General features: G+C 45.8%; 1 protein-coding gene across 1 annotated transcript in view; it reads left to right on the top strand.

Annotated features, from left to right (window-relative positions):
* SYN3 (synapsin III) overlaps positions 1-24,985 on the top strand; it is a 454,719-nt gene that overhangs the window by 382,005 nt on the left and 47,729 nt on the right. Inside the window, exon 7 of the mRNA XM_060112343.1 lies at positions 2,966-3,028. Within this exon, the coding sequence (XP_059968326.1) occupies positions 2,966-3,028 (63 nt within the window). The remainder of the gene's footprint in view (positions 1-2,965; positions 3,029-24,985) is intronic.

Genomic DNA, 24,985 nt, shown 5'->3' on the forward strand with positions numbered 1-24,985 from the left:
CTAGAGCCCATGCTCCACAACAAGAGAAGCCACCGCAATGAAAAGCCCATGCACCACAACAAAGAGTAGCCCCTGCTCGCCACAACTAGAGAAAGCCCACACGCAGCAACGAAAACCCAACGCAGCCAAAAATAAATAAATAAAATACATTTTTTAAAAAGCTTATGTATTTAGATTTTTTAAAAAGTAGAGGGTCAGGGCCTCCCTGGTGGCGCAGTGGTTGAGAGTCCGCCTGCCGATGCAGGGGATACGGGTTCGTGCCCCGGTCTGGGAGGATCCCATATGCCGCGGAGTGGCTGGGCCCGTGAGCCATGGCCGCTGAGCCTGCGCGTCCGGAGCCTGTGCTCCGCAACGGGAGAGGCCACGGCAGTGAGAGGCCCGCATACCGAAAAAAAAAAAAGTAGAGGGTCAAATTTAAATTATTTAAAAAAAGAATAGATTCTTTTTTTAATTTTTAGGGGAGTATAGTTGCTTTACAATGTTGTGTTAGTTTCTACTGTACAGCAAAGTAAATCAGCTATATGTATACATATATCACCTCTTTTTTAGATTTCCTTCCCATTTAGGTCACCACAGAGTACTGAGTAGAGTTCCCTGTGCTATATAGTAGGTTCTCATTAGTTATCTATTTTATACATGGTATCAATAGTGTATATATGTCAATCCCAATCTCCCGATAAGAATAGGTTCTTTTGATGACACTTACATAAAGTTTAACATGTGTAATGCATATTGACTGGGAATCATATGTAATAGTTAAAATATGAATAAATACAAGGAAATTTGGTAAGAAAGAAGTACATCGGGGCTTCAACTGTTTGGACAATGGCTTATTTCTTAAGCTAGATGATGTCCACAATATTGCTCTTTAAGTCTTCTTTCATATGTGAAATATTCCATAATAACTCTTAAACTGACAAGTAATTACCGCCAGGAATTACTTACCACTTATAACGTTAAGTGGAAAGAGCAACAAGCAAAATTGGGTATGCACTTACTCCCAATTTTGTGAGAACAGAACAAATCGAAAGAAAAAATTTAGATTAAAAAAAAAAACAAGACGATCAGATAATACACCAAAACTGCTCAGATTTTGAGGGTGATTTTTATTGTCTTCTTTGTACATAACAACATAGAACTTTATTATATTTTACAAACTCTTTATAATGAGTACATATTGCTTTTGGAATCAAAAATAAATATTGCCTTTTTTTAAAAAGATGCATTTGTTAACTCTAGAACCAGGATATGATCAATTTTAGCCTGAAATCAGGGAGGAAATTTTTTATTCAGCATCTACTACAGGAAGCCCTTGTACTAGATCTTAGAGGAAACCATTCACATCAGGCTTTTTTTTCTTTCTTTTTTTTTTTTTTTTGCTGTACACGGGCCTCTCACTGTTGTGGCCTCTCCCGTTGCGGAGCACAGGCTCCAGACACGCAGGCTCAGCGGCCATGGCTCACGGGCCCAGCCGCTCCACGGCATGTGGGACCTTCCCAGACCGGGGCACGAACCCGTGTCCCCTGCATCGGCAGGCGGACTCTCAACCACTGCGCCACCAGGGAAGCCCTCACGTCAGGCTTGAAGTCTGACAGACCTAAGTTCAAGAGCCAGCGCCACCCCTTCCCAGCAGCTTCCTTGAGTCTCAATTTTCTGCCTGTGAAATGGTAACAAGAATACCTTCCCTGCTCGCCTCATGGGACCATTGTGGTGGTAAAATGAGATGAGGTCCATCCCGTGGGATTGTGACCCACAGCAGACCCTTCTACGCAGCTATAGCCACTCCTAAGTGTCAGACTAGGTGCTGGGCACCAGGAGGGAAGAGCTGGGTTCCTCCTCTCAGAGCATCCAGAGTGTCGGGGGGAATCCAGGACAGAGCAACAGGCACCAGAGAGTGGGACGTGATTACCTCTGGCTAGGGCTGACTCAAGTCAGAGGAGTGGTATTATTACTAAATAACAAGAAGGGATAACCTTTGCCCTCAAGCAACTCCAAATATACTTCTAGACACCAAGCAAACCCATCTCAAGCAATATATGAACAGAATGAGGAGGAAATGCATAGCCTAGGTTCAAACCTGGTCCCCTCACTTGCTGGCTGAGTAAGCGTGGGCATGGGGGAGCACCTAACCATTTGAGCCCCTCTCCTCCTCTGTATCATAGGGAGAGGCATCCATGCCTCGTAGGTCTTGCTCAGCGGACTGATTAAGGCACAGATTCCGTATCGAGCACCTTCCCTGGACCAGGCAGTGTTCTAATGGCTGGGGATGCAACAGGGAACCAACCAGGACAGGCTGCTGCCCTGTTGCTCTCTGAAGGAGATGATCCAGGGCAGTTGCTCAGCACAGCACCCACACAGCGCAGACCATAAATGCTTGTGCTGTAGCATGACCACTATCATTAAGAAAACTCACAGCGTGGCCTGGAGAGGGCTTGGGGGAGGGAATGAGAGTTTCCAGAAACAAGAAGGTTGTTGTCGGGAATCACGCAAGGCAGAGCCAAGACAGGAATATTTAAGCTGCCATTCATTGAGTGTTTACAATGTAAAGCCTTCACATGTGGTAACTCATTTAATCCTCATAGCAACCCTGTGGGATGGATACTCATCATCCCCATTTTACAGATGAGGACCCTGAAGCACAGATCCATGTGGTAGCTTATCTGAGGTTGCACAAGTGGTAAAGCCAGGATTTGAATCCAGTCAGTTTGCTCTGCTCTGCATTGTCCCCAGATTGGTGGATGCCCCGGGCAGGCTGGTTTTAGGAGCTCGGGGCTGCCTTTGGAAGCTGAAAGCAATGGCATTTAGGGTGTTTAAGCCACAGAGAGATGACCATCTGTCCAAGCATTCTTTTGGGCATTGCTGGTGATATCAGATGACCATATCTTTCTACAAAACCGGCAGTAAACAATGTCTTGGTGGTGATGCTCTGGGATGCTAATGAGTAATTTCTTCTTGTCTCTTTCAGCTCACAGCCCCACACTTCCCTGTGGTGGTCAAGCTGGGACACGCCCACGCCGGAATGGGAAAGGTATGAGAAGCAGCTCTTCCGCTTATGTTAATACTCACACGGCTTCCGCAGACTACCTGTTCTCCTCTCCCTGTATCCCCCGTCACCCCCACCTGAGCCCAGCCACCCAGATCAGAGTATTAGAGGAGACCAAAATTCACTCCTTGTCCTCCCCAACCCACCTTTCTCTGAGCTCCCACAGAGCTCTCTCCAGCTCAGGCCATACTAGCCAAACCCTACCTGGCTAATTGTTTCCTGTCATTGTGTATTCAGAGAAACAGATGTAAAGCATTTTGCAGATGGTGATTCTTCTGTTCCTGTCATCATCTCCACAGCTACATGTAAGCTCATGTCTTACTCATCTCTTTATCACCTGCAGCGTTAGCACCGGAAGGTGGCAAATGCATATGGCTCCCAGGAGGAAGCCCCTGGAGTCAGTTTCTACAAAAGTAAATAACATATTTTACATAGTCACAGTTGACGCTGCTACCAAACCAAACTTGGGTCTGCTCACCCGCGTGCAGTAAAGCCAATCTACTGACACTGGGTTGTGGTGAAGGAAAGTGCAGCTTTTATTGTAAAGGTGCCAATACAAGGAGGACGGGTGGCTCCTGCTCTAAAACCCCGAACTCCCCCTGAAGGGCTTCAGCAGAGCATTTTTAAAGGCCAGGTGAGGGAGGGGGTCGCAGGGAATGTCATCAGCTCATGCACAATTCTCTGATTGGTTGATGGTGAGGCAACAGAGTGGTTAACATGATCAATCCTTAGGCACCAGTAGGTCTGGGGACTCATGATCATCGAATAGTTCATTTCTTCCATTTGGTGGTGGTTTTAGCATCTGTAAAACAATTCAAGAAGTGTGCATCAGATACTATTATCTAGGTCCTTCAGAGAGGAGCTACAGCAGAAGATATGGGGGAGGAGTCTGTCCCAGAAAGGCCTTATAGGGTCCTGCTCGGTTACAACATATTATGACAAATTGTACTGGTCAGATTTTTGCAGTTGCAAGTGTAGAAACGCAAATCAAATTAGGGGGCAAAAGATAATTCATTGGTTCAAGGATCAGGAAGTCTGGGATAGTTCTTGATAGATTCAGGCAGAGCTGGATCCAGGAGCTCAAATGATATCAGAGCTCTTGGCTCTGTTTATCTCTACTTGGTGTTTCTTCAGATAGTCGAGATAGATGGCTGTGGGTGGCCCATTCTGGTCCCTAAGCTCACCGTCCCAGAGGAAGAAAGACCCTGTCTCTTTCCAGCATCTCTGTATAAATCTCATGGAGGGATACTGGTCAGTGCTTGGGCTTCTGGAGATTTACTCCTAAATAAGGGGAGTGGGGATGGGGAAGTGTCGGGGGCTACCACAGGCCACCCCTCAAGCTTCTGGCTCAAACAGAACCGTGTGAGAACATGTGGATCTCAGTGCCTGCCGTCCCCACTGGAGGGACCTGAGCCCATGCCCAAGGCCCAGCCCGGGCGTCCTAGATAAAGGGCAGCAGGGACCAGTAGAAACCTTGCTTTGTGTAGGCTCAGCCCAGCCATGAATAACCCTAAACCCTGCACCTTCGTTCTTCCCACCCCATTATGCCTTCTGTATCACCTCTTTCCACCTAAACTCCATCCCCTTCAAGCAGCAAAGGATGGAAAGGGTCAGACAGGTCAGGGCGTGACCTCAGCTCTGACCTTTGTGTGAAGTGGAGCAAGTTGCCATCTAACTTCTCTTGGCCTCCTCATCTGACAAATGATGACACTTTTTTTTATTGAAGTCTAGTTGATTTACAATGCTGTGCCAATCTCTGCTGTAGAGCAAAGTGACTCAGTTATACACATATAGACATTCTTTTTTCATATTCTTTTCCATTATGGTTTATCACAGGGTACTGAGGATAGTTCCCTGTGCTATACGTTAGGACCTTGTTGTTTATCCATTCTAAATGTAATAGTTTGCACAAACAATGATACTCCTTATAACCACCTTTAAAATGAATCCTTGTCTATTATATCTCAGTAAAACTGGAAGAAAAAAAATTTCTTTAATCCTCCCGACATACTACCTCTCCCTACAAAGGACACATTGTGAGGGCAGAGATTTTTACCTGTGTGCCCACTACTGCACCTACGGCTCCAAATGGCTCCTGGTGTACCCTAGCCCCTCAGTTTGTTGGTCGAGTGGATAAATGAGTAACTCCCTCTTCAGATGCCACCCTCAGTCTGCTCCCCACTGCTTGTTCTCCCAACCCCTCCTCCATCCCCTGTCATCTGGCTATAGCTCCCTCCACTCCTGAGGCTGCCCTCCCCATGGTCCTCAATGACCCTCTGCTGCTAATTCAGCTGTCACTTTTCTATCCATAGCTGAATTTACCTTTCTATATCATTTAAACCTGCTGGCCGTCCTTTCTGCCCTGAAACTCATGCCCCTCTCCGGGCTCTCTGCTCTCTCTCTGACCCCTCCTTCACAGTCTCCTTCAAGTGCTTTCCTTCCTGCTCCATCTTTAGCCGCATCTATTCCATCAGCACACGCTATCTGAGCTCTCGTCTGCCCTTTCAGCTTCAGCTCCCATCTACACACCAACAGCCCGCCAGTCACATTTCCTGTGCAGAACATCAGGCTCTTATACCCAGTTACCTCCTCTACATCTCCACTGCATGCCCCGTGGAAACCTCAGACTCTAAACTTCCCAGACCATGCCCATTTGGTTTTCAGACAGCCCGCCCTCCTTCCTCATCTTTATCCTCCTCCTCTTCCTGGGACCATCTCTACAACAGGAACCACCAGTCCCTCCATTGTCTTGGAACAGAAATCTGGGAGTCATCTCCCCTCCCCTGTGTCCAAATGGTCATCAAGTCTTGTCACTTGCCCTTTTGTTAATGTTTCTCAAACCTGTCCCTTTCTTTCCGCCTACTGTCACCATCTTGGACAGCTTTGGTAAAGTTAGAGGGTTCCCAAGAATTAAATTCCGTTTCTAAAGCTTAAAATAATCCCAGACAGGAAATAAAATGAAGGAAATACTTAAAGAGACTGATGCAATGTCGGGGGAGGGGATGCCTCTGAGAAACTCAAGCCCAAAAGGAACTCCCAGAACATGGAAAGGAGGCCACATCTCCGAGGATAAGAAGTGTCACCCGCTGGAATAAACTGAGGTTTGCAAAAATGCTGAGATCAAGGGGAAAGGACTTTTCTCCTTCTGTCTGGAATGAGAAAAGTATCAGGAACGGCCTGGACATGCCAACTGAGCAAATGATGTCATATTCATGGCTGAGGGGGAGAAAAACAGAACGGTATCTTCTACAGTACTTCCACTTTCTCTCCAGAAGGAAGATTGTCTGTCTGGAGAGAAGCAAGGAGAACATTTCTAGGAGGAAACTGGTGAAGAGGCTGTCAATTAACTCAGTCTTACTGGAAATCCACCCAGGATCCCATGATTGAAATTCCTGACCCTCCTCAATTATATTTTGCTTCTCTGTTCACACATATTAATTTGTACCTACTCTGTGCTAAGAATCGGAGGATGAATAGGACCCAGTCCTTGCTCTCAGAAACTGAGGAGACAACCACATAAGTAAATAAGTATAAGATGTGCTGAGGATCTGATAGAAGGCTGTGCAGGGAGTGTGGAGATTGAAGGAAGGAGCTTAATTCCACCTAAGGGATGGAAAGAAGTTCCCTGTCAGGGTAACTACGTGGTTTGGTGTGCCTGGAGATTTAAGGAATTCTAACAAACGAGAAAGGCTCGAAGACAAGAGGTGGACCAATACCCTCTTTATTAAAACAAAGAATAGTGGATGTCACAAGGCACAGAAATCAAAATATAGTGCGTGCAGTTTGGGGAGCACTTAGATAGTCAGGAGGTAATCATGGGACACACTAGGAGTTCTAAGAAACCAGTAAGGCTAGACCAATTTAAGAGGGTGGTGTTCTTCCCCCAGGGGCATTTGGTCTGGAGGCAGTTTTGGTTGTCACAGCTGGGGGTGAGGGAAGTGCTAGGGACATCTGGTATCTACCCGGTGGGAGCCAAGGATGCTGCTGATCACCCTAAATGCCCCCTACAACAAAGAATTATCCAGCCCAAAATGTCAAGAGCGTCAAGGTTAAGAAACCCTGGACAAAACTAATTTCATTTCCTTTGTGGAAAGTTTTACCAGATTAGAAACCAGAGGAAGCAGTGGTTATTATGGAGTTCAGCATGTTTCAAAGTCTGTTCCAAAGGACTATGCTAAAGACTATTTTAGTCAAATATGAAAATTCCTTGTTAAAGTAGGTTTTTAGTGCAGAACTTCTCAGAGTTGTAAATTTGCTCATATACCTCCTAGGGGCACAAGCACATAAAAACTTGTGCAGAATTTTCCAGATTTACCTGACTCAAGAAATTTTTCACCATTTTTAAATTGAGATGCGTGTCCTTTCCCTAATTTGTAAAAACTCTTCACACATTAAGAACGTTCATCCTTTGTCATACTTTGCAATGATTTTTCTCCATTTGACAGTTACATATCCATTTTATTATTCAGTATTTAACCATTTTTAAAGGTTTTTTTTCAATTGTAGTCACATGTTTCCAACTTTGGGAGGCAGTTTGTTATAGTGGCTAAGGGTGTTGATTTGAATCTACTTGTTAGTTGTGAGACCTTAGGTTAAGTTACTTACCCTCCCCAACCCTAGTTTCATCTTATGTAAAAGGAGGATATTAATAGTATCAACCTAATATGCTGGTTGTGAAGATTAAGAGACATTATTCATGTCAAACACATAGTTCAGTGCCTGGAACACAATAGGCACTCAATAAATATTAGCTGTCATTATTAATAAGAATGTTTGGACCTGCTCTGGGAACCCAAAATCCAATTGAAGTCAATAGGGGAGATGTGACTAAACAGCATCCTCTGTCAGAGACTTTATTTCATTTGGCTGCAAGTTCAATGTGAATCAGATGAGTAAGGAGTTGCCAAAAGCTCTAATCCATAAACACCTAATAAATAGGTGAAAATGGGCTCAACCTCATTCATCACTAGGGAAATGCAAATGAAAACTATGATGAGATGCCACTATATAACCACTAGACTAGCTCAAACTAAAAAGATTAATAATACTAAGTGTTGGCAAGGACATGGAACATTTGGAACACAAACACAGAGCTAGTGAAAGTGTCAATTGATACAACTGCTTTGGAATACAGATTGTTATCATCTACTAAGCTGAAGTTACACAGAAGTTCTTCTTTTAGGTATACCCAACCTAAATGCATGCGTGTGTGCTCCAGTGTTTATAGCAGCTTGTTCATAGTTACCAAAATCTGGACACAGTCCATGTGTCCGTTAGAAATAGAATAGGTAAATAAATCACAGTATATTCAGACAAATGGAAAATTTCCAGCAGTGAAAATGAATGAACTACAACTATATACAACAACGTGCATGAATTTCACAAATACACCATTGAATGAAATAAGTCAGATACAAAAGGATGCCTATTTATATGATTCCATTTATATAAAATTCAAAACCAGGGAAACTAAACTATAGTGTTAAGTGGGATACATAACTAAGGTGATAAAACTTTTAAGAAAAGCAAGAAAATTACTACCATAAAAAAATAGAAGTTACCTTTGTGGAGGAGGGAGGTGTGGTCATTGGGATGCAGCAGGAGTGGTCCAAGTTGTAGTTCTTGACTTGGGTAGTAGTTATGTGGATGTTTGCTTTGTGATTGACAGCTCATTGAACTGTCATTTTTTATACTGGGCAATTCTCCATGTATGTTATATTTCAAAATAAAATAAGGTTTTTTAAACCTTGTTTAGGACATATTAATGGAGATCTGATTTCCAAAATAAAGTGAGAGTCCTGCACTGCACTGATTCCTCCATGGCTAGAACATTGTATTCGGTTCTGGGCTGTAAACCAGTTCTGGATGTTTGAAAGAGCCATTGGCACGTGAGTATGTCCAGTGGAAAATGAACTGAGCAATAGAGGGCAGAGGCTTCCAGGCTAGGAGGGCTAGAGACAGTGTGGCCACCGTCCCCAGAAACATGGAGAATTGTCCTGGGAAGGTAAGCTGGGCTGCTTCTATATAACATGTAGCAGCCAAAAACGGGACCAAGGTTGGGGGAAATGCATGAGGGTTGTGTTGAAAGAGCAACTTTCTGACACTCAGAGGCGAATATTAATGGAATGAAGAGCCCCTTTGGGTAGGAAGTTCTCATCATTGCAGAACTGGAGCAAAGATGAATACTTACTGGAGAGTTTCAAGGGAATTTAAGCATTATGTGAGATTCTTAGCCTGAGATGTTTGAACCCCGTAAAACTGAGACACATCTGCGTATGTTTATGTGTGGATGGGATATGAATGTTTTGCGGGGGGGAAAAGAGTCCATAGCTTCTTTCACCTTTTCACAGGGGCCCATGACCCTCCCAAAGTTTAACATACCCTGAAGGTGACTGCTACAGTATCTTCTAATGAAAAGAATCTGTGGTTTTGAGCAATACTATGAGCGGTCTATTGAAAGGAATGACATATCTGTTATCATAGAAGTCAAGTTCAAGGCCAACTGCCAGTATAGTGTTGGGGTAGCATTTGTAGAATCTGAAAGCGTGTTTCTGGTTTGAATCTGGATTAACCATTTACTAGTTGTGTGTCCTTGGGCAAGTTGCCTAACCTCTCCATGCCTCAATTTCTTCATCTCTAATATGGGGACAATAATCTCCCTCCTGGAGTTGTAATGATGATAGAATCAATCAGCCCAGGCTTAGGAAGGTACCTGGTCAACACTCAGTGAATGGGAGCTTTAAAAAACTCACTACAAATATAAACTATTACTCTGATTACTTAACTGCTTATCTCAACTAAGATGAGATAAGCAGTTGCTCATAATAGACAAAAAGGGGAGGAGAATTAAATTCTGGGTAAATTCTTAAAGTAAGGAAAACGGGATTCCAGCATTCCCAGGAGAGGCCAAGATAACACGCAAACCCCACCCTGGGAGTCACCTTATCCTTGTTTCATAAATTCACAGACTTTCAGGACTTAAGTACCAGCACCCCACTTAAAAGATAAGAACCTGAGGCCCCAGAGAGGAGAAGGGTCTTCTTGCCCAAGGCCACATAGTGAGGAAGCATCCCCAGTAACAGAACAGGAAGGGAAAGAAAATCCTTTGAGATTATTCAACCCCATTGTATACTTTACAGATAAGAACAGTAGTAGTAATAATAGCCAGAATAATAATAAAAGCTAATACTCTATGGAGTTTACTCTGTGCAGGCACTGTTCTAAGTGCTTTATGAATCACTCATTGACTACTATCCCCTCATAACCACCCTATGAGGAAGATATGTGGGTATCCCCACTTTTCAGATGAGTAAACTGAGGCACAGGGAGTAAGGGGTGGAATGGGGTTCAACCCTGGGCAGTCTGGCTCTGGCTCCTAAGCTCAGTGAGAGGTGAAGGGCACTGCCATGGTCACAGGTTAATAAGCCCAGATGCGGGCTTGGCCAGGGTTTGTTGTTCTACTGAGAGGAGCCTGGAGTGATGAGGGACAGGGATGAGGTGCCCTGACAGACAGCCTGTCTGTTCTGGGGGGACGGGGTGGCAGCTCCTAAATGCACTGTTTTCCAGTCGCCCCCGCACCTTGCACACCCCTGCTTGGCCAGGGCCGCTGCTGTCATCAGCTCCCAGCGACCTGGACTCTGCTCTCTTCCCTCGGGCTGACTCACTTAATAAGACTTCCAGCACTGTCCACTTTTTAAAGTGGGAGTAGGTGGCCAGATAACACAGTAATGGAGAGAAAGGGCTAGAAAATGAGCACATGGGGGAATGGAACCCAGGGGAACAGTTAAGAAATCAAGTGCTCCCCAGCACCTGGGAGATCACCAGGGAGGAAAGTCACTCTGTGTTTCATGCTCAGCAGAAGCTGAATCAAGTGAGAGCGGGGGAGAGGCTCCAGCCTGCAAGGCGTGCCGGGGAAGCAGTGTTCACGGGCCGATGCCAAGCTGTGTAGGAGGAGAGGAGAGAGGGACACACACTCCCTCCAGCAGCCTCCCTCTCAACTGCACCACCCACCAAGTCCCCCCACCCCCAGATGACCACTGCCTCCTTTACTCTCTGCTTCTCTTGAACAAAATGGACCCTTAAGGGGCTTCCATCTGTCCTTTACACCTTAGTGAAAATTGTAAACACTGTTCTCTGCATCTCAGAGCCTCTGGCATGAGGTTGCCCTCTCTATAAGCACAATAAATACTCTCGATCCTCATTATTCATGGATTCTGTATTTCTGAATTCACCTACTCACTAGGAATATATTCGTCACCCCAGAATCAATTCTCATAGTGTTTTTGTGGTCATTCACAGACATGTGCAGAGTGGTGAATAATTTGCTTGTTCCTTCCCAACTGATGTCGACCAGGAAACACTCTTCTTGTTTCAGCTTGTAAACAAGTGTCCTCTTCTTGGTGTATTTAGTGCCACACTTTTGCATTTTGTCCCTTGTGTTGGTGATTTCATTGTTTAAAATGACTCCCAAGCGTAGGGCTGAAGTGCTGTCTGGTGTTGCTAACCCCAAGCAGGCTGTGATGTTTCTTATGGAAAAAAATGTATGTGTTAGATAAGCTTCATTCAGGTATGAGTTATGGTGTTGTTGCCTATGAGTTCAATGTTAATGAATCAACCATATATATTAAATAAGTTGTCTTTAAAAGGAAGCACACATAACAAGATTATATATTGATGAGTTGATGAAAATGTGGCCATAGGCTTGCAGGAAACGAACCCTAGGAGCAGTGGTTCAGGATTCGCTAATTCAGTGTTTGCTGCAAAGTTACAGAATGTAACTACTGTGAATAATGAGAATGGACTCTGTGTGTGTGTATACCTATGTGTATATATCACACACACAAACACACATATTCTGTAAAGAGTCCTAAGGGCCTCTTTCTTCCTTTGGATGCCAAAATGCCACAATTCCAAGCACAAACAGAAGCAAACTAAAACAGTTATTCCATGACTCTGTCCAGCCTGACATCTGTCATGTTGAAGATGACATCACCTGGATCATCAGCTCGTTTTCCTTACGAGGGTTTAAGGCTGAGATCTCTACTGGTGACGCTTACTCTGCCAATCCCCGTATATTTGCACCATCCTTGGTTGGCCTGGGTTCAGGAAACCTGGGTCCTCCCGCCAGCCTTGCACTCCCTGGGGCCCACAGTATCCACCTGGGCAAGTCATTTAAACACATAAGTGCAGGGTGCCAAATATGTCAAATATACACGATTTTCCTCACCAATCACTTGGAAGAGCTAGTGAGTAGAAGTGCCTTAAAAAGTATGAAGCGCCACGTGACTGTGAGGTGGAGAGGTAAACGAAGAAGAGTATGGGCTTTGGACTTAGACCTCACTGGGTTCGGATCTGGGCTCTGCCATCGGCTAGCATTGTGACCTGGTGCAAACTCCTTGCCTTCTCTGGGATAACTCAAAGCAGATCAGATGGGATGAAAAAAGGTACACCAGCTGGTGCAACAGGATAAGTGCCTTCAACATCTCCTCTAACCCTCAAAGGTGCCCTGAGAGCTATTTCTGATCCCAGCATTCCAGAGGTTCCAAGAGTTGTTTTGCTTCAAGTCACAGGTAAATGACGGAAGCGGGATTCGAACTGAGGTTGTCAGGTCCTTCAGCTCTTTTCTTCCTGCTGCCTGGGACCCTCAGGAACGCCCTGGTGGAGTCATCTCTTTGCATCATAAGGCGACCAGCCAACTTAATTGGAGGGTTGATTTATGAAGAATTTCACAGGGTTCCACCCAAGAAACATGTCAGTACCTTGCAGACGAGCACTGACCTTTGCATATGAACTGCTCTTGTTGTCTCCTGGACTGATCTCACCCCAGGCCTGAAGCCAAGAATAAGAACCCTTGTGCAAGAGAATGAGAAGAAGAAAAGGAAGAATATCACCCCCTGGCACTATGTCTTAAAAACAGTGTACACTCCCAGTCACAGGCCCTATTTTGTCAAGAGGGACAGAGACACAGGAACAGACTCATCTGGAAAGAATAAATTACCTGCTATTGTGTGCACTGACCACACCACTCCTCCATGGAAAACAGAGTATTTTTGAGCCGACAAACATTGAAAAACAGTAGTACTTCCTTTTTCTTTTCTCTCCTTTCCTGGCAACATCTGTTGACCCACACTGGCATAGTATGCAAGAAAGGCCAGAGAAGTCATTCCCTAGGAGTCTCCCCAAAAGAGGAGGGGGCACACATTGCCTGTTGGGAGGTACTCTGTATAATTTCCCACAACCTGATGACCAGCTCCATACTCTTCCCCCAACATTCGACAGTCACGTGCAATTTACAAAATTCATCCACACTGGGAGCCTGCTCAGCTCCCAGCAGTCTTTTGATGAGGATATGGTTATCATGATACCCATTTAACAGATGAGACCAGCAGAGATCGAGGAGGCGAAATGATTTGGCATAAGGTTGCACATTGTGTGCTGGGAAGGCTGCACATTCTTTCCCCTGGTTCTGGCGCCCATGCCAGGGAAGGGAAGCCTCCAGAGTTCTGCCAGCCCACCTGGAACACAGCCTGTGTGTCCACTGAGGTCTTCCTCAACCAAAATGTGCAGGCGCAGCCCATTGTTACTGTCAGCAGGCAGTAGAAGTGATGTCCTGAAGCAAGCAGATGCCACCTGCTCACTGCGGCCGCAGCCCAGGCCAGCCTCCCACCCTGCTTCCTGCAGATGAGACCAGCCACACCTCTGGCTTCTTGGAAATGAATCCACTTGGAGGCAGCTGGCATTGTTGCCAACAGGTGGCGGCAGCAGGGTTGTTTGTGGGAGGAAGGCAGAGAAGGGTGTAAACAGTGGGCTTCCTGCCTTTTGGAGAGAGAAGAGAGTGTGTGTGTTCGGGGACAGGGTGAGCAGACGCCTTACACACAGTTATCAGCATCCTCTACCGAGCCTCCAGACAAATGAACACTATTGGCAGAACCTGTCCTCTCACCTTGACCACTGGCCCCCAGCCCCAAGAAACCTTCACACCAGCACTCCATCCTCCAGTAGTGAGGCCATAAGATGCAAGGGAGGCCACGTGGGACAGTGAATGCTGTTCAGGCTTTCCCATACGATGACGCTTGTGGAAAATGGTTGTATTGAGGATTGAGTGGGTCAATGGAGGGGGCTACCAGCAGCTGAAGAGAAGAGCCTGGGGCTTGCAGCCACTCTGAGGGATGAGGGAGCAGCAGCAAGAGCACCTACTGGGATGCGCCGGGTGATGAACCAAGTTGAGTGTAACCCCTGAGTCAGACGGGCCTGAGCTCCTTGACAGCCTTCTCTTCAAAGTGGGAACTTTGTAGAAGGACCAACAGTCTCAGCGTCACCTGGGAGCCCCTTAAAAATGCAGAGCACAGACATATCCTCCGACCTGCTGAATCAGATGCTGCATTTTAACAAGGTGCCCAGTGACCCGCATGCTGCTCTACACGCCCAGAGGACGTGAACTCAGATGCTCTCTGGGTCAAGATAGTTACCGTAATGAGTCAAGAGTCCAGGTGGGGACTGTGATGACCCAGAGAGCCCAGGCCAGCCTGCATGGGCAGCCACACACAACTCAGTCCCAGCCAGACAAAGCCCTGAGAGACTGTGCAGACATGATCATCTCATTCTTTCCTAAGCCAAGTCTCTGGGTCTCTGGTATGAATTCTCCTGATTTTAACGTATTGAAAACTAATTTTAAAATCTTTTGAAACTCTGTACAGGCCAAGTAAAACACATCTGTAGTCCACTGAACACCCTGGGGCACCAGGTGGGTGCCTCCAACTTTAGAGTCAGTGTGGTCTTACCCTCTCTTTACAGGGAGCCATGCAGCCTAATGGTTAATGCCACAGGCTCTGCAACAGCCCCAGGAGTTCATATCCCAGCTCGGCCACTTCCCAGGTCTATTCTATAACCTTGGGTGAGCACTTGACTTGGAGTCTTCGTTTTCTCATCTGTAAAGTGGCCCTAATAAGTCTCCCTAATGGGTGGAGAGTTGCCCTGCAGCCTGACTGAGATAAAGCACTTTAAAAATCTGTGGATACTTAAAGAGATGTTGATTCACTTCCTCTAGGGCCTAAATGCTCCCTCTACTTTCCAGTGCTTACAGATCACTGGAGACCTCGTTAAAATGCAGATTCTGATTCACTAGGCCTGGGTGGGGCCTGCCTGAAAGTCTCCATTTCTAACAAGCTCCCAGGTAATGTCAGTGATGCTAGTCCCAGTCAGTTAGTCATGCCAGTCAGGGGTCAGCAGACTTTCTCAGTACGGGGCCAGCTGGTAAACATCTTAACCTCTCCGGCCAAATGGTCTGTTGCAACTACTGGACTCCACCATTGTGGTATAAAAACATCCATAGACAAGAGGTAAATGAATGCATGTGGCCGTGTTCCACTATAACTTTATGGACACTGAAATTTGAGTTTCATATAATTTTCACGTGTCGTGGGATTATCGTTCTTCTTTCAATTTTTTTTTCGCCAGCCATTTAAAAACTATTCTTAACCCATGGACCTCACAAAAACCTACATTCAGCCTCCCCTGCTGGATTATAAACTCGTTGGGTGCACAAGCTGCACCCACTAAGTCCACCTTTCCTCCTGACCTGGCCAGTGCCCTGGACAGCGGGAAGCCCCCTCCTTCACCCTGCACCCTGCACGGGGCCCTGGGAAGCTGAGGTGTTGCCTTTCAGAGCTGACACTTGTCAGGTGCCTCCCTTCCCTTCCATTCAATCTCACGGTCACACTTTAACTCTATAAACACACAGGCAAAAGAATCAGTGACCCAGAGCTCAGTAACAACAGAAGGAGTTTGATTTATTAAGGGGAAGAGCAAAGGAAAGGAACCAGCAAACTGATAAGCAGGATAATTAGGCAGTTCCCTAAACAGTCCATCAAACCCTCCGTTGTTCCCATCACTTCCCACCACCCCTTCCGACCCCTGGCAGCACGTGACCCAGGCAGCCAGGGCGAGGACATCCGTTGGACTCTGGGTCTCAGCCTTTGGAAGGATTGGGGGAGGGGCAAAGGCTTTTGAGAATTTGAGACCAGGGCTCTTGTGTTCATTCAACCAACATTAATGGATTTGGTGCCCAGCTGTTCTGAGTCAGGGACTCAGTGAATGTTTATTGAATATTTTGGCAGATGTTTATGAACATTTGTTATGTGCAAGGAATGGGCTAGACCCTGGGATGGAGGACTCTTGGTTAAGATCCAGACATGAAAAAGACATGGCTCCTGAATGCAGGAAATTTACCCGCAAAAGACACAGGTTCACACTAGACCACAGTCTAGGGCAGTGCTTGCCAGACTACCTCCCACAGGCCAAACCCAGTCCCAGACCTGGTTTTGTTAATAAAGTTTTATTGTAACACAGCCCTGCCCATTTGTGTACATATTGTCTATGGCTGCTTCCACACTATAGCATCAGAGTTGAATCATTTTCATGGCCTGCAAAGCCTAAAATATTTACCACTGTATTCGTCACAGAAAAAGTTCGCCAATCCGTGGTCTAGTGCCATGCTTTTCCAAGTATTTGTACAGCAAACCCCAGTAAGTAATGCATACTGTAGGAGGAGGCAGACGATAAAATAAACAAATTAAACTGCAATATGTCAGGTGACAAGAAGGGCTCTGAAGGCAGAAACAGGATAAGAGGGAGAGAGCATGACGGGGGCAGGGGGCTGGGGCAGTTATCAGGGAAGCCTTCCTGTGAAGTGGCATGTGAAGGAAGGAGAGAGTGAGCCACGTGGACACGTAGAGGAAGAGCATGACAGCAAAGGGGAGAGCGTGCACAAAAGCCCTGGGGCAGGAGTGAGTGCTTGAGGTGAAAAGTGATGGAAGTAAGGCTGGTGAGTTGGGGAGAGGTGGTAGAAGGTCGTGTAGACAACGCACTGCAGTCAGAGCAGAATGAATAAACCCTGTAGCAGAAAGACAAGCCCAGCGCTGAGAGGAGGTCCAGATAAAACTAGACCATGATGGAGGGGGAACCTCCACTGACTTATTAATTTGTCCAAAAATCACGTCTTGTAAGTGTGTGTAGGGACTGTGCTGAGGCAACAAATAAGCTCCTTCAAGGAGCTCCCTTTCTCATAGTGACAGAGGCCATGCAAGCAAATACACCATGACAGAGGGAAATGTCAGGGGAAGCAGGAGCACCTTTGGGGGGACCAGGGAAGACTTCCACACGATGGGAAACCTCAGCTGCATCTCAAAGGATGAGGAGATATAATGCAGGTTGATAAAGCCGAGAAAAGCATTCCAGGCAATGGGACCTGCACACACAAAGGCATAAAGGCCCAAGAGAGCATCGCAAGCTGTTGGTACAGTGGGGACAGTGGTTCTCAAGCCTGGCAGCGTGTTAGAAGCACCCAAGAAGCTTTGAAATTATACTTCTACCCGGGGCCCACCCCCAGACTTTGCAGTGATTGGCTGGAGGAGGACCCAGGCACTGGCATTTTTTTATCTCCAGGAGATGCTAATGTGACACCAGTACTTCAGAGCTCTGGGCTGGAGGGAGACATGGAAGAGTAGGTGAGACTGGGCAGGAGTCATGGCCAGATCATAGACGCGTTTTATGCTGCCTCTACAATGTGGACTTTATCTTCTAGGTAAAGAGAGAGACCCACTGGTGGGGTTTAAGCAAAGAATGGGCATGGTTGGATTTATAAGGTAGAAAAAGCACTCTGGCAGCAGTGTGAGAGGAGAGGAGAGGAGTGGGGGCCAGGAGGAGAAGATTAGAAACCCTGGGAGTTATTAGGGAGACACTGCATCAGTTCAGAGAAGAAATAAGGGTTTGCACCCAGGCAGGACCAAGGCAGTGAGGAATGAGATAAGGATGCAGTCAAGAGATATGGGAAAAGCAGAATTGAAAGAACTTAAGGACTGCCCAGATGCAGGGCAGGAGAAGAAAACTGAGAATATAATGATTCCATTCACTGAAATATGAGATCAAGAAGGCTAGGCTTGAGGGGGAAGATAATGAGTTCAGTTTTTAACATTTTGAGTTGGAGGTACCAGTGGAAAATAACAACAATAATAATAATCACAAGCCATTTATTGAGCACTTACTAGGTACTGGGCCCTGTACTCCATGCTTTATATTCATTGTCTTACTTAATTGTCACAACAGCTCTATGAGGTAGATAATCTGACTGTCCCCATTTTACAGAGGGGAAAACTGAAGGTCGGAGAAGCTCAGTAAGTGAGAAGAATGATAACTTATTGTATGCACATGCCACTTTGCAGAGCTGGGCACATGGTGAGGGCTCAGAAAATGGCAGTAATACTAATTATTACTATCTTCTCTCCACCGTGGGAAGGAAACACAGGCCAAGTCTACGGGGAAGGGACCAATCATATTTAGAAGCCCTGTTTCTATATAGATGTATATATACTTAGTATATATGTACGTATATAGTATATAGAGATGTATATTTAAATGCCTTCGTGTGTATATATGTCGCTATACTCATACTCCATCTGTTGCAGCTTTTTCTTTTTGGCTTTTTAATTAGACATCTCAAATGCCTCTTGATCTTACCCATTCTCCAGTCCTACCCCATGCCCACCCCATAATTATTTTATTTCTTTAATTTTTCTCCCAAATTTAATCTCAGTCTACTCACATTTGTTCTGTTCTATGAGGGAAATTGTGTTGCTGGCCATGCAGCCAGAGTAGGTTTTTTTCTTGTGGAGAGAAGGGAAACTTTATTTATTTTTTTAAAATATAACTCCTCTCGACTGTTCCAATGCCAAGTAAACAAAGCTGCTATTCATTTCGGCATCTCCCCATCTCTATCGTGCCCAGAGTCATTTTATCAGCAGAGCCTCTTGGGCCGTCTCTCCAAGAGCTTGGAACAGCAAATAGGAATGTTCTAAAAGTGAGTGCTATGAAAATAGAATCCCGTTTAATGAGGCCACTGAGAGCAAGGCTGTTGCTCACTTGGTGAGTGCAGAAGCAAACGTTATGTTTAAAGTCGTGGTCAGAAAATGCCAGCTTCTCACATGTGGCCTCAGCAAAAAGCATCAGCGAGCCCATCACTAGTTAGTGACTCAGGGGCAAGGAGCTGAGGCAGCTGGAAGGAAGACTTAGAATCAGGTCACCACCCCCAAAGACCCTCTCCTCGTACCTGGAGAACATCCACCCCCCTGCCCCCATGATACATCTGCCATGGCCCTGCTCTTCTTGCTTCCACCCTTCAGTATCAATGTTTACTCCACCTGTGTCCCATTCGTGGACTCCTAGGTATCCACAACACTTCCTCAGCAATGACCTGGCCTTGCTCTTTGGTCTCTGAGCCCTCTGCCCAATGAACAATAAAAACACTCAATGTATGTAACCAGATCTTTGTGGAGCAGCTCCAGATGAAGGGAGGAGATCTAGAGTTCCACTCAACTGGTCTCCTTGCATGGGTCCATGCCCACAAAGAAGGAACCCCCAAGCTTCTCTAAGGCACCTCAAGACTCCATGGAGTCCAGGTCGAAAACCACTCCCTTAGGTCAAAAGAGTGCCCAGAGGTCATGGTCAGCAGTTGTTGTTCATTTATTCATTCAAAAAAAAATAGATCCCAAACACCTACTATGTACAAGGAGCAAAGGATATAGTAGTGAATCTAACAGACAAGTCCCTGCTCTCACGGAACTTATATCCTTGTGGGGGGAATGGACAAGTATAAGATAACGTGAGACCATGATAAGTGCAAGGAAGAACACGAGACTGGGTGATGTCATAGAATGCTATAGCGGAGTGAAAGAGCTGCTTTAGATTAGATCAGGAGAGGCCTCTCTGAGGAGGACAGAGAACAATGGAACAAAGACAATAAGGAACCAGCTGGGAGACTGTCTGCAGCAAGAGCCTTGCTGGCAGAAGGAATGAGTGCAAAGGCCCTGAGGCAGCACTGAGCCTGGCAAATTCTAGGAACTGAAAGAGAGAATGAGTGGGTAGATGGGAGGCAGTGAGATCAGAGAGGTCAGCAGGGCCAAGACACGCTGGCCCTTGTACGTGGATGTTTACGGAACCCTAGTGTGCATGGGTCAAGGTCAGATGTTTTGGGCACCCACCACTCTGGTGATTCTGTTCCCTGCTGAAATACAGATGGTCTCTGACTTAGGATGGCTCGACTTACAATTAGTTGACTTCATGATGGTGCGAAAGTGATACGCATTCAGTAGAAACTGTACTTGGAATTTTTAATTTTGATCTTTTCCCAGGCTAGTGATATGCGGTGTGATACTCTTTCATAATTCTGGGGAGCAGCATCGAGCCACAGCGCTCCGAGTCAGCACATGATCACGAGGGTAAACACCAGACACACCTACAACCATCCTGTACCCAGATGCCCATTCTGTCTTTCACTTTCAGTATAGTATTCGATAAGTTACATGAGATATTCAACACTTGATTATAAAATAGGCTTTGTAGTTAGATGATTCTGCCCAACTGTAGGCTAGTGTAAGTGTTCCGAGCATGTGTAAGGTGGGCTGCGCTAAGCTATGATGTTCAGTAGGTGAGGTGCATTAAATGCATTTTTGACTTAATGATATTTTTCCACTTAGGATGGGTTTATCAGGATGCAACCCCATTTTAAGTCAAGGAAGATCTGTAATGAACTTTGGACACATTCCTCCTACATACAGGAAATGGCATTGGATGGGGAGGCCAGGAGTTCTAACTTTCAGAAAGTCCTTTTCCTTCCTTCCAGGTTTCCTCCCTTCCCTTTCCTTTCCAGAAGCTGCACCACTAGAAGCAAAGTAGCCATGTCGCTCTCCAGGGGGCTTTAGATTCCTTTTCTGCAACATAAGTTGACTGGGTGACATCAAAACTCTCTTTTCCAACGAAATACTACATAGAACTTGAAATTATAACACACATAAATGTAGTATTATATTAGCTGTCATTTCATTCTGTAACTTTTAATTCACACCATCTATTGTCAAGTCCACCAGGAGAACACTGAGACTCCTCTGATGAACTTGGTCTTGTATCAGCCTCAGCACCCAGCCTCCCTTTATATTTTGTGTCCTTGCACAGCATGGTTTTGAGAAAATCAGTAGTGTTTTACCAACTTGCTCTGCAATCTGAGGTTATTCTCTAAATAAACCAAAATGGAAGGAGAAACCTTACTCTGGGGCTGAACAAATAAGGATTGCCCAGGAAGCCCAAGTTAATGTATAGTAAACATCTGAGTCTGCTTTTTGGATGCTCGAAAATCAAGCCCTTAAATATTTTGTTTTAACAAAACAATAATCACATTTTTGTTGCAATACTTCAAATCCTTCCATGGAACACTGAAGAACAGTCAGCATCAGTTGTCTTCCAGCAACTAGTGTTCTGGCAAAATGGCTCTCTGGGAGGGAAAAAGTGCCCAAATTTGTAGTGTTTGCCAATTTCTAGGGTGTAAATCCTTCCACTGTGGACAGCATGAAGCTAACAATAGTTTAATAACTGGCTCACAAATTTTCTAAATATTTAACAATTGCCTCTTATAAGTCAACATGAGCCAGCTCCAGGATACCACTGCTTCCAGCCCTTACGCATAGTTGGTGTTTCTGGGTAGAGCCCGCTTGAAGGCCATCACCCAAAACCTGACACCTGCAGTGGCACACAAGGCCCTGAGACTTTGGGCTGGAGCCAGGGATGGGGCAGTTAGAATGGGGTGGAGAGCAGAGGAACTGGCGTCCTTAAGTTCAGGGCCTGGTTTGTTGTCAGAAATGGTCAGAGTGTGACCCCAGGGACAGGTGTGGTGACACCACATTAAGCTAAAGTCCTCCCAAACCTACCTATACTTCACACACCTCAGATCATACCTCGGGATGTCTCCCCCTTGGGACTCATCCTTCTAGACCCAGCTGAAGCAACTTCTCCCCTTAAAGCCTTCTATCCTCTTGCCCTCCTTTGAGCCAGCTCTGGACCTAGTCCAGCTCCCTCTTACTGCACCATCTTACTGTCCTATTGTTCTGCATCTGCTTGTCAGTGTTCTGGGCCGGACCTCAAGAGCAGAAACGATGGTTGGAGCCCCAGCGCCTAGCACAGGGCCTGATATTTTTGTTAATTTCTCAACAAATACTAATTGAGCTCCTACTAAGTGCCAGGCAGTGTTCTGACCACTGATAATACAGTAGAGATCAAATCAAAATCCCTGCCTTCATGAGGATTTTGATTCTAGAAGGCACTCAATGCATATTAAATTATTGTCTCATAGTCCCCTATGATCACTACTCTTAAGAAGACTAGGAGATGAGAGCTTTCATTTATTTTATTTTAACCCTAGCATAGAACCCACTCGTAAACGTGGCCATACTTCCTAGTCGTCTTTTTTTTTCTAAATAGAAGTTATTTTTTAGAGCAATTTTAGATTCACAGCCAAATTGAGCAGAAGGTACAGAGCTATTTCATATGCCCACTTCCCCCACACGTGCACAGCCTCCCCATTATCAACACCCCCGCCTGAGTGGTACGTTTGTTGCAACTGGTGAGTTTTATTCCGTGCTAAGAAGAAGCGAGCTGTCAAGCCATGAAAAGACATGGAGGAAATGTAAATGCATGTTACCGAGTGAAGGAAGCCACTCTGCAAAGGCTCCATATTATGTGATTTCAAATATATGTAAAAGGGAAAACTATGAAGACAATAAAAAGATCAGTGGTGAGGCTCAGACGGCTGCCTAGACACAGCCAGCACCGTCGGCCCCTTTGAGGCTTGAATTGGAGGAGGAGGCCACAAAGGGATATCCTCTGTTGAGACGATCCCTGGCTCGAGGAGACTTTCTTTGGGGTTGATCTGAACAATATACATACCTCTGGCAGTTTTCTGTTCCCCCTTAGCGATGTTTTGGAGACTGGTAGAAAAACTTTTCCCTTGGCCTGGACAGTGGACCCAAACACCTGAGCCCTAGTTTTACAGAGATACAGAAACTAAAGCCCAGAAGAGAGAAATTACCCATATTCACGCCCAGTGTACAGCCTACGCAAGAGCCCAGTTCTCCGGGTACTCAGCTCGGTATTTGACTACACGGAGGTGGCCCTCCTGAAGATAAAGATCAGGAAAGAGGGAATCCAGAATTTAATGAGCTGAGAGGAAGAAACTGTCGTGCTAACTGACACCATATAATACAAAGAGAACCTGCTTCATCACTTCTGGGTCAATAAAGTTTGAAAGCCACCAGCGGAAAAGACAATAAGCAAAGAGGTCAGCCTACCAATTGGAACATAATTTGCTCAAACTTGGACACTTAACCCTTCATATTTCTCCCCAGTCTACCCCCTGCCATTTCCCCATATAGACTCTTAGCAAGGAAAAAGTTAAAAGCACAACTTATAAAATTTGTAGGTTTTGGCACGTCCGAAGGGCTGCGTCCGGAGTATGGAGTTCCGGAGTTTGGAGCCATGTGGCTGACAGGGTCTTGGTGCTCCGGCCGGGTATCAGGCCTGAGGCTCTGAGGTGGGAGAGCCGAGTTCAGGGCATGGGTCCACCAGAGACCTCCCGGCTCCACGTAACATCAGTTGGTGACAGCTCTCCCAGAGATCTCTGTCTCAACGCTAAGACCCAGCTCCACTCAATGGCCGGCAAACTCCAGTGCTGGACACCCCATGCCAAACAACTAACAAGACAAGAACACAACCCCACCCATTAGCAGAGTGGCTGCCTAAAATCATACTAAGTTTACAGACACCCCAAAACACACCACCGGACGCAGCCCTGCCCACCAGAAAGACAAGATCCAGCCCCACGCACCAGAACACAGGTACCAGTCCCCTCCACCAGGAAGCCTATGCAAGCCACCCACTGGGTGCAGACACCAAAATGTTCTGAAGAACCTAGGGGCAGGACAGGAAGAAAGACGCAGATGTAGAGAATGGACTTGAGGACACGGGGAGGGGGAAGGGGAAGCTGGGACGAAGTGAGGGAGTGGCATGGACATATATACACTACCAAATGTAAAATGGATGGCTAGTGGGAAGCTGCTGCATAGCACAGGGAGATCAGCTCTGTGCTTTGTGACTACCTAGAGGGGTGGGATAGGGAGGGTGGGAGGGAGACGCAAGAGGGAAGAGATATGGGGATATATGTATATGTATAGCTGATTCACTTTGTTATACAGCAGAAACTAACACACCACTGTAAAGCAATTATACTCCAGTAAAGATGTTAAAAAAAAAAAATCAGTGTTTGCCAGGGGCTAAAGGGGGGGGGGCTAATAGGCAGAGCATAGAGGAGTTTTAGGGCAGCGAAAGTATTCTGTATGATACTGTGATGGTGTACACTTTGGGTGACAATGATGTTTCATTGTGGCTTCATAGTCTTTTGATTTTGTTTTTTAGTTATGATTTGGGAATATCCCAAGGCCTATTAATGTCTAGGGGTTGTAGGAGGAGGCTGCTGGTGACATATTTATCCCCTGTCAACCATTAATATTTTAGGTGGAGTTGTTTGGGGTTTGGGGGTTTTTTTGTTTGTTTTTTTGTTTGTTTTTCGTTTTGTTTTGTTTTTTACAGTTTAGGCAGATCTGGGAAGAAGACAAATAGATGGGGTAAGCTTGAAATTTCGTGGAGACAGGATGAGAAAAAGGCCCCCGACTCTGGCTCCCAGCAGCCAGGGCTCTGTGTGAATCCCAGATCCTGGGATGAGGAGAGATCACGGATTAGCCCAGAGGTTACAGAATTAGTAGCTATTCCCACTGCCTGCTGGTTATTTTGGGCACTGGGGATCAGAAGGAAGACAAAGGGAAGGGAAGGGAGAAATTGTGAAGAAAGTTGAATGAGAGGATGAGGTGAAGGAAAGGGGATGCTGGGGGCTGAGGAGTCAGAGGTTTGCTGCTTCTCAGAGTGAAAATGCCAAATCCTAGGAGAACCTAGAAGGGCCTCCCCAGTCTTCACTGTGCAGCACCGTAACCCTAAAGATGGGGTGGACTGTAGGCATGATTTATAACAAACCTACAGACCTATTCCATTATTTATCCAGCATTTTTAAAA

Source organism: Mesoplodon densirostris, chromosome 11 (assembly GCF_025265405.1).
Source record: "Mesoplodon densirostris isolate mMesDen1 chromosome 11, mMesDen1 primary haplotype, whole genome shotgun sequence".
Lineage (NCBI taxonomy): Eukaryota > Metazoa > Chordata > Mammalia > Artiodactyla > Ziphiidae > Mesoplodon > Mesoplodon densirostris.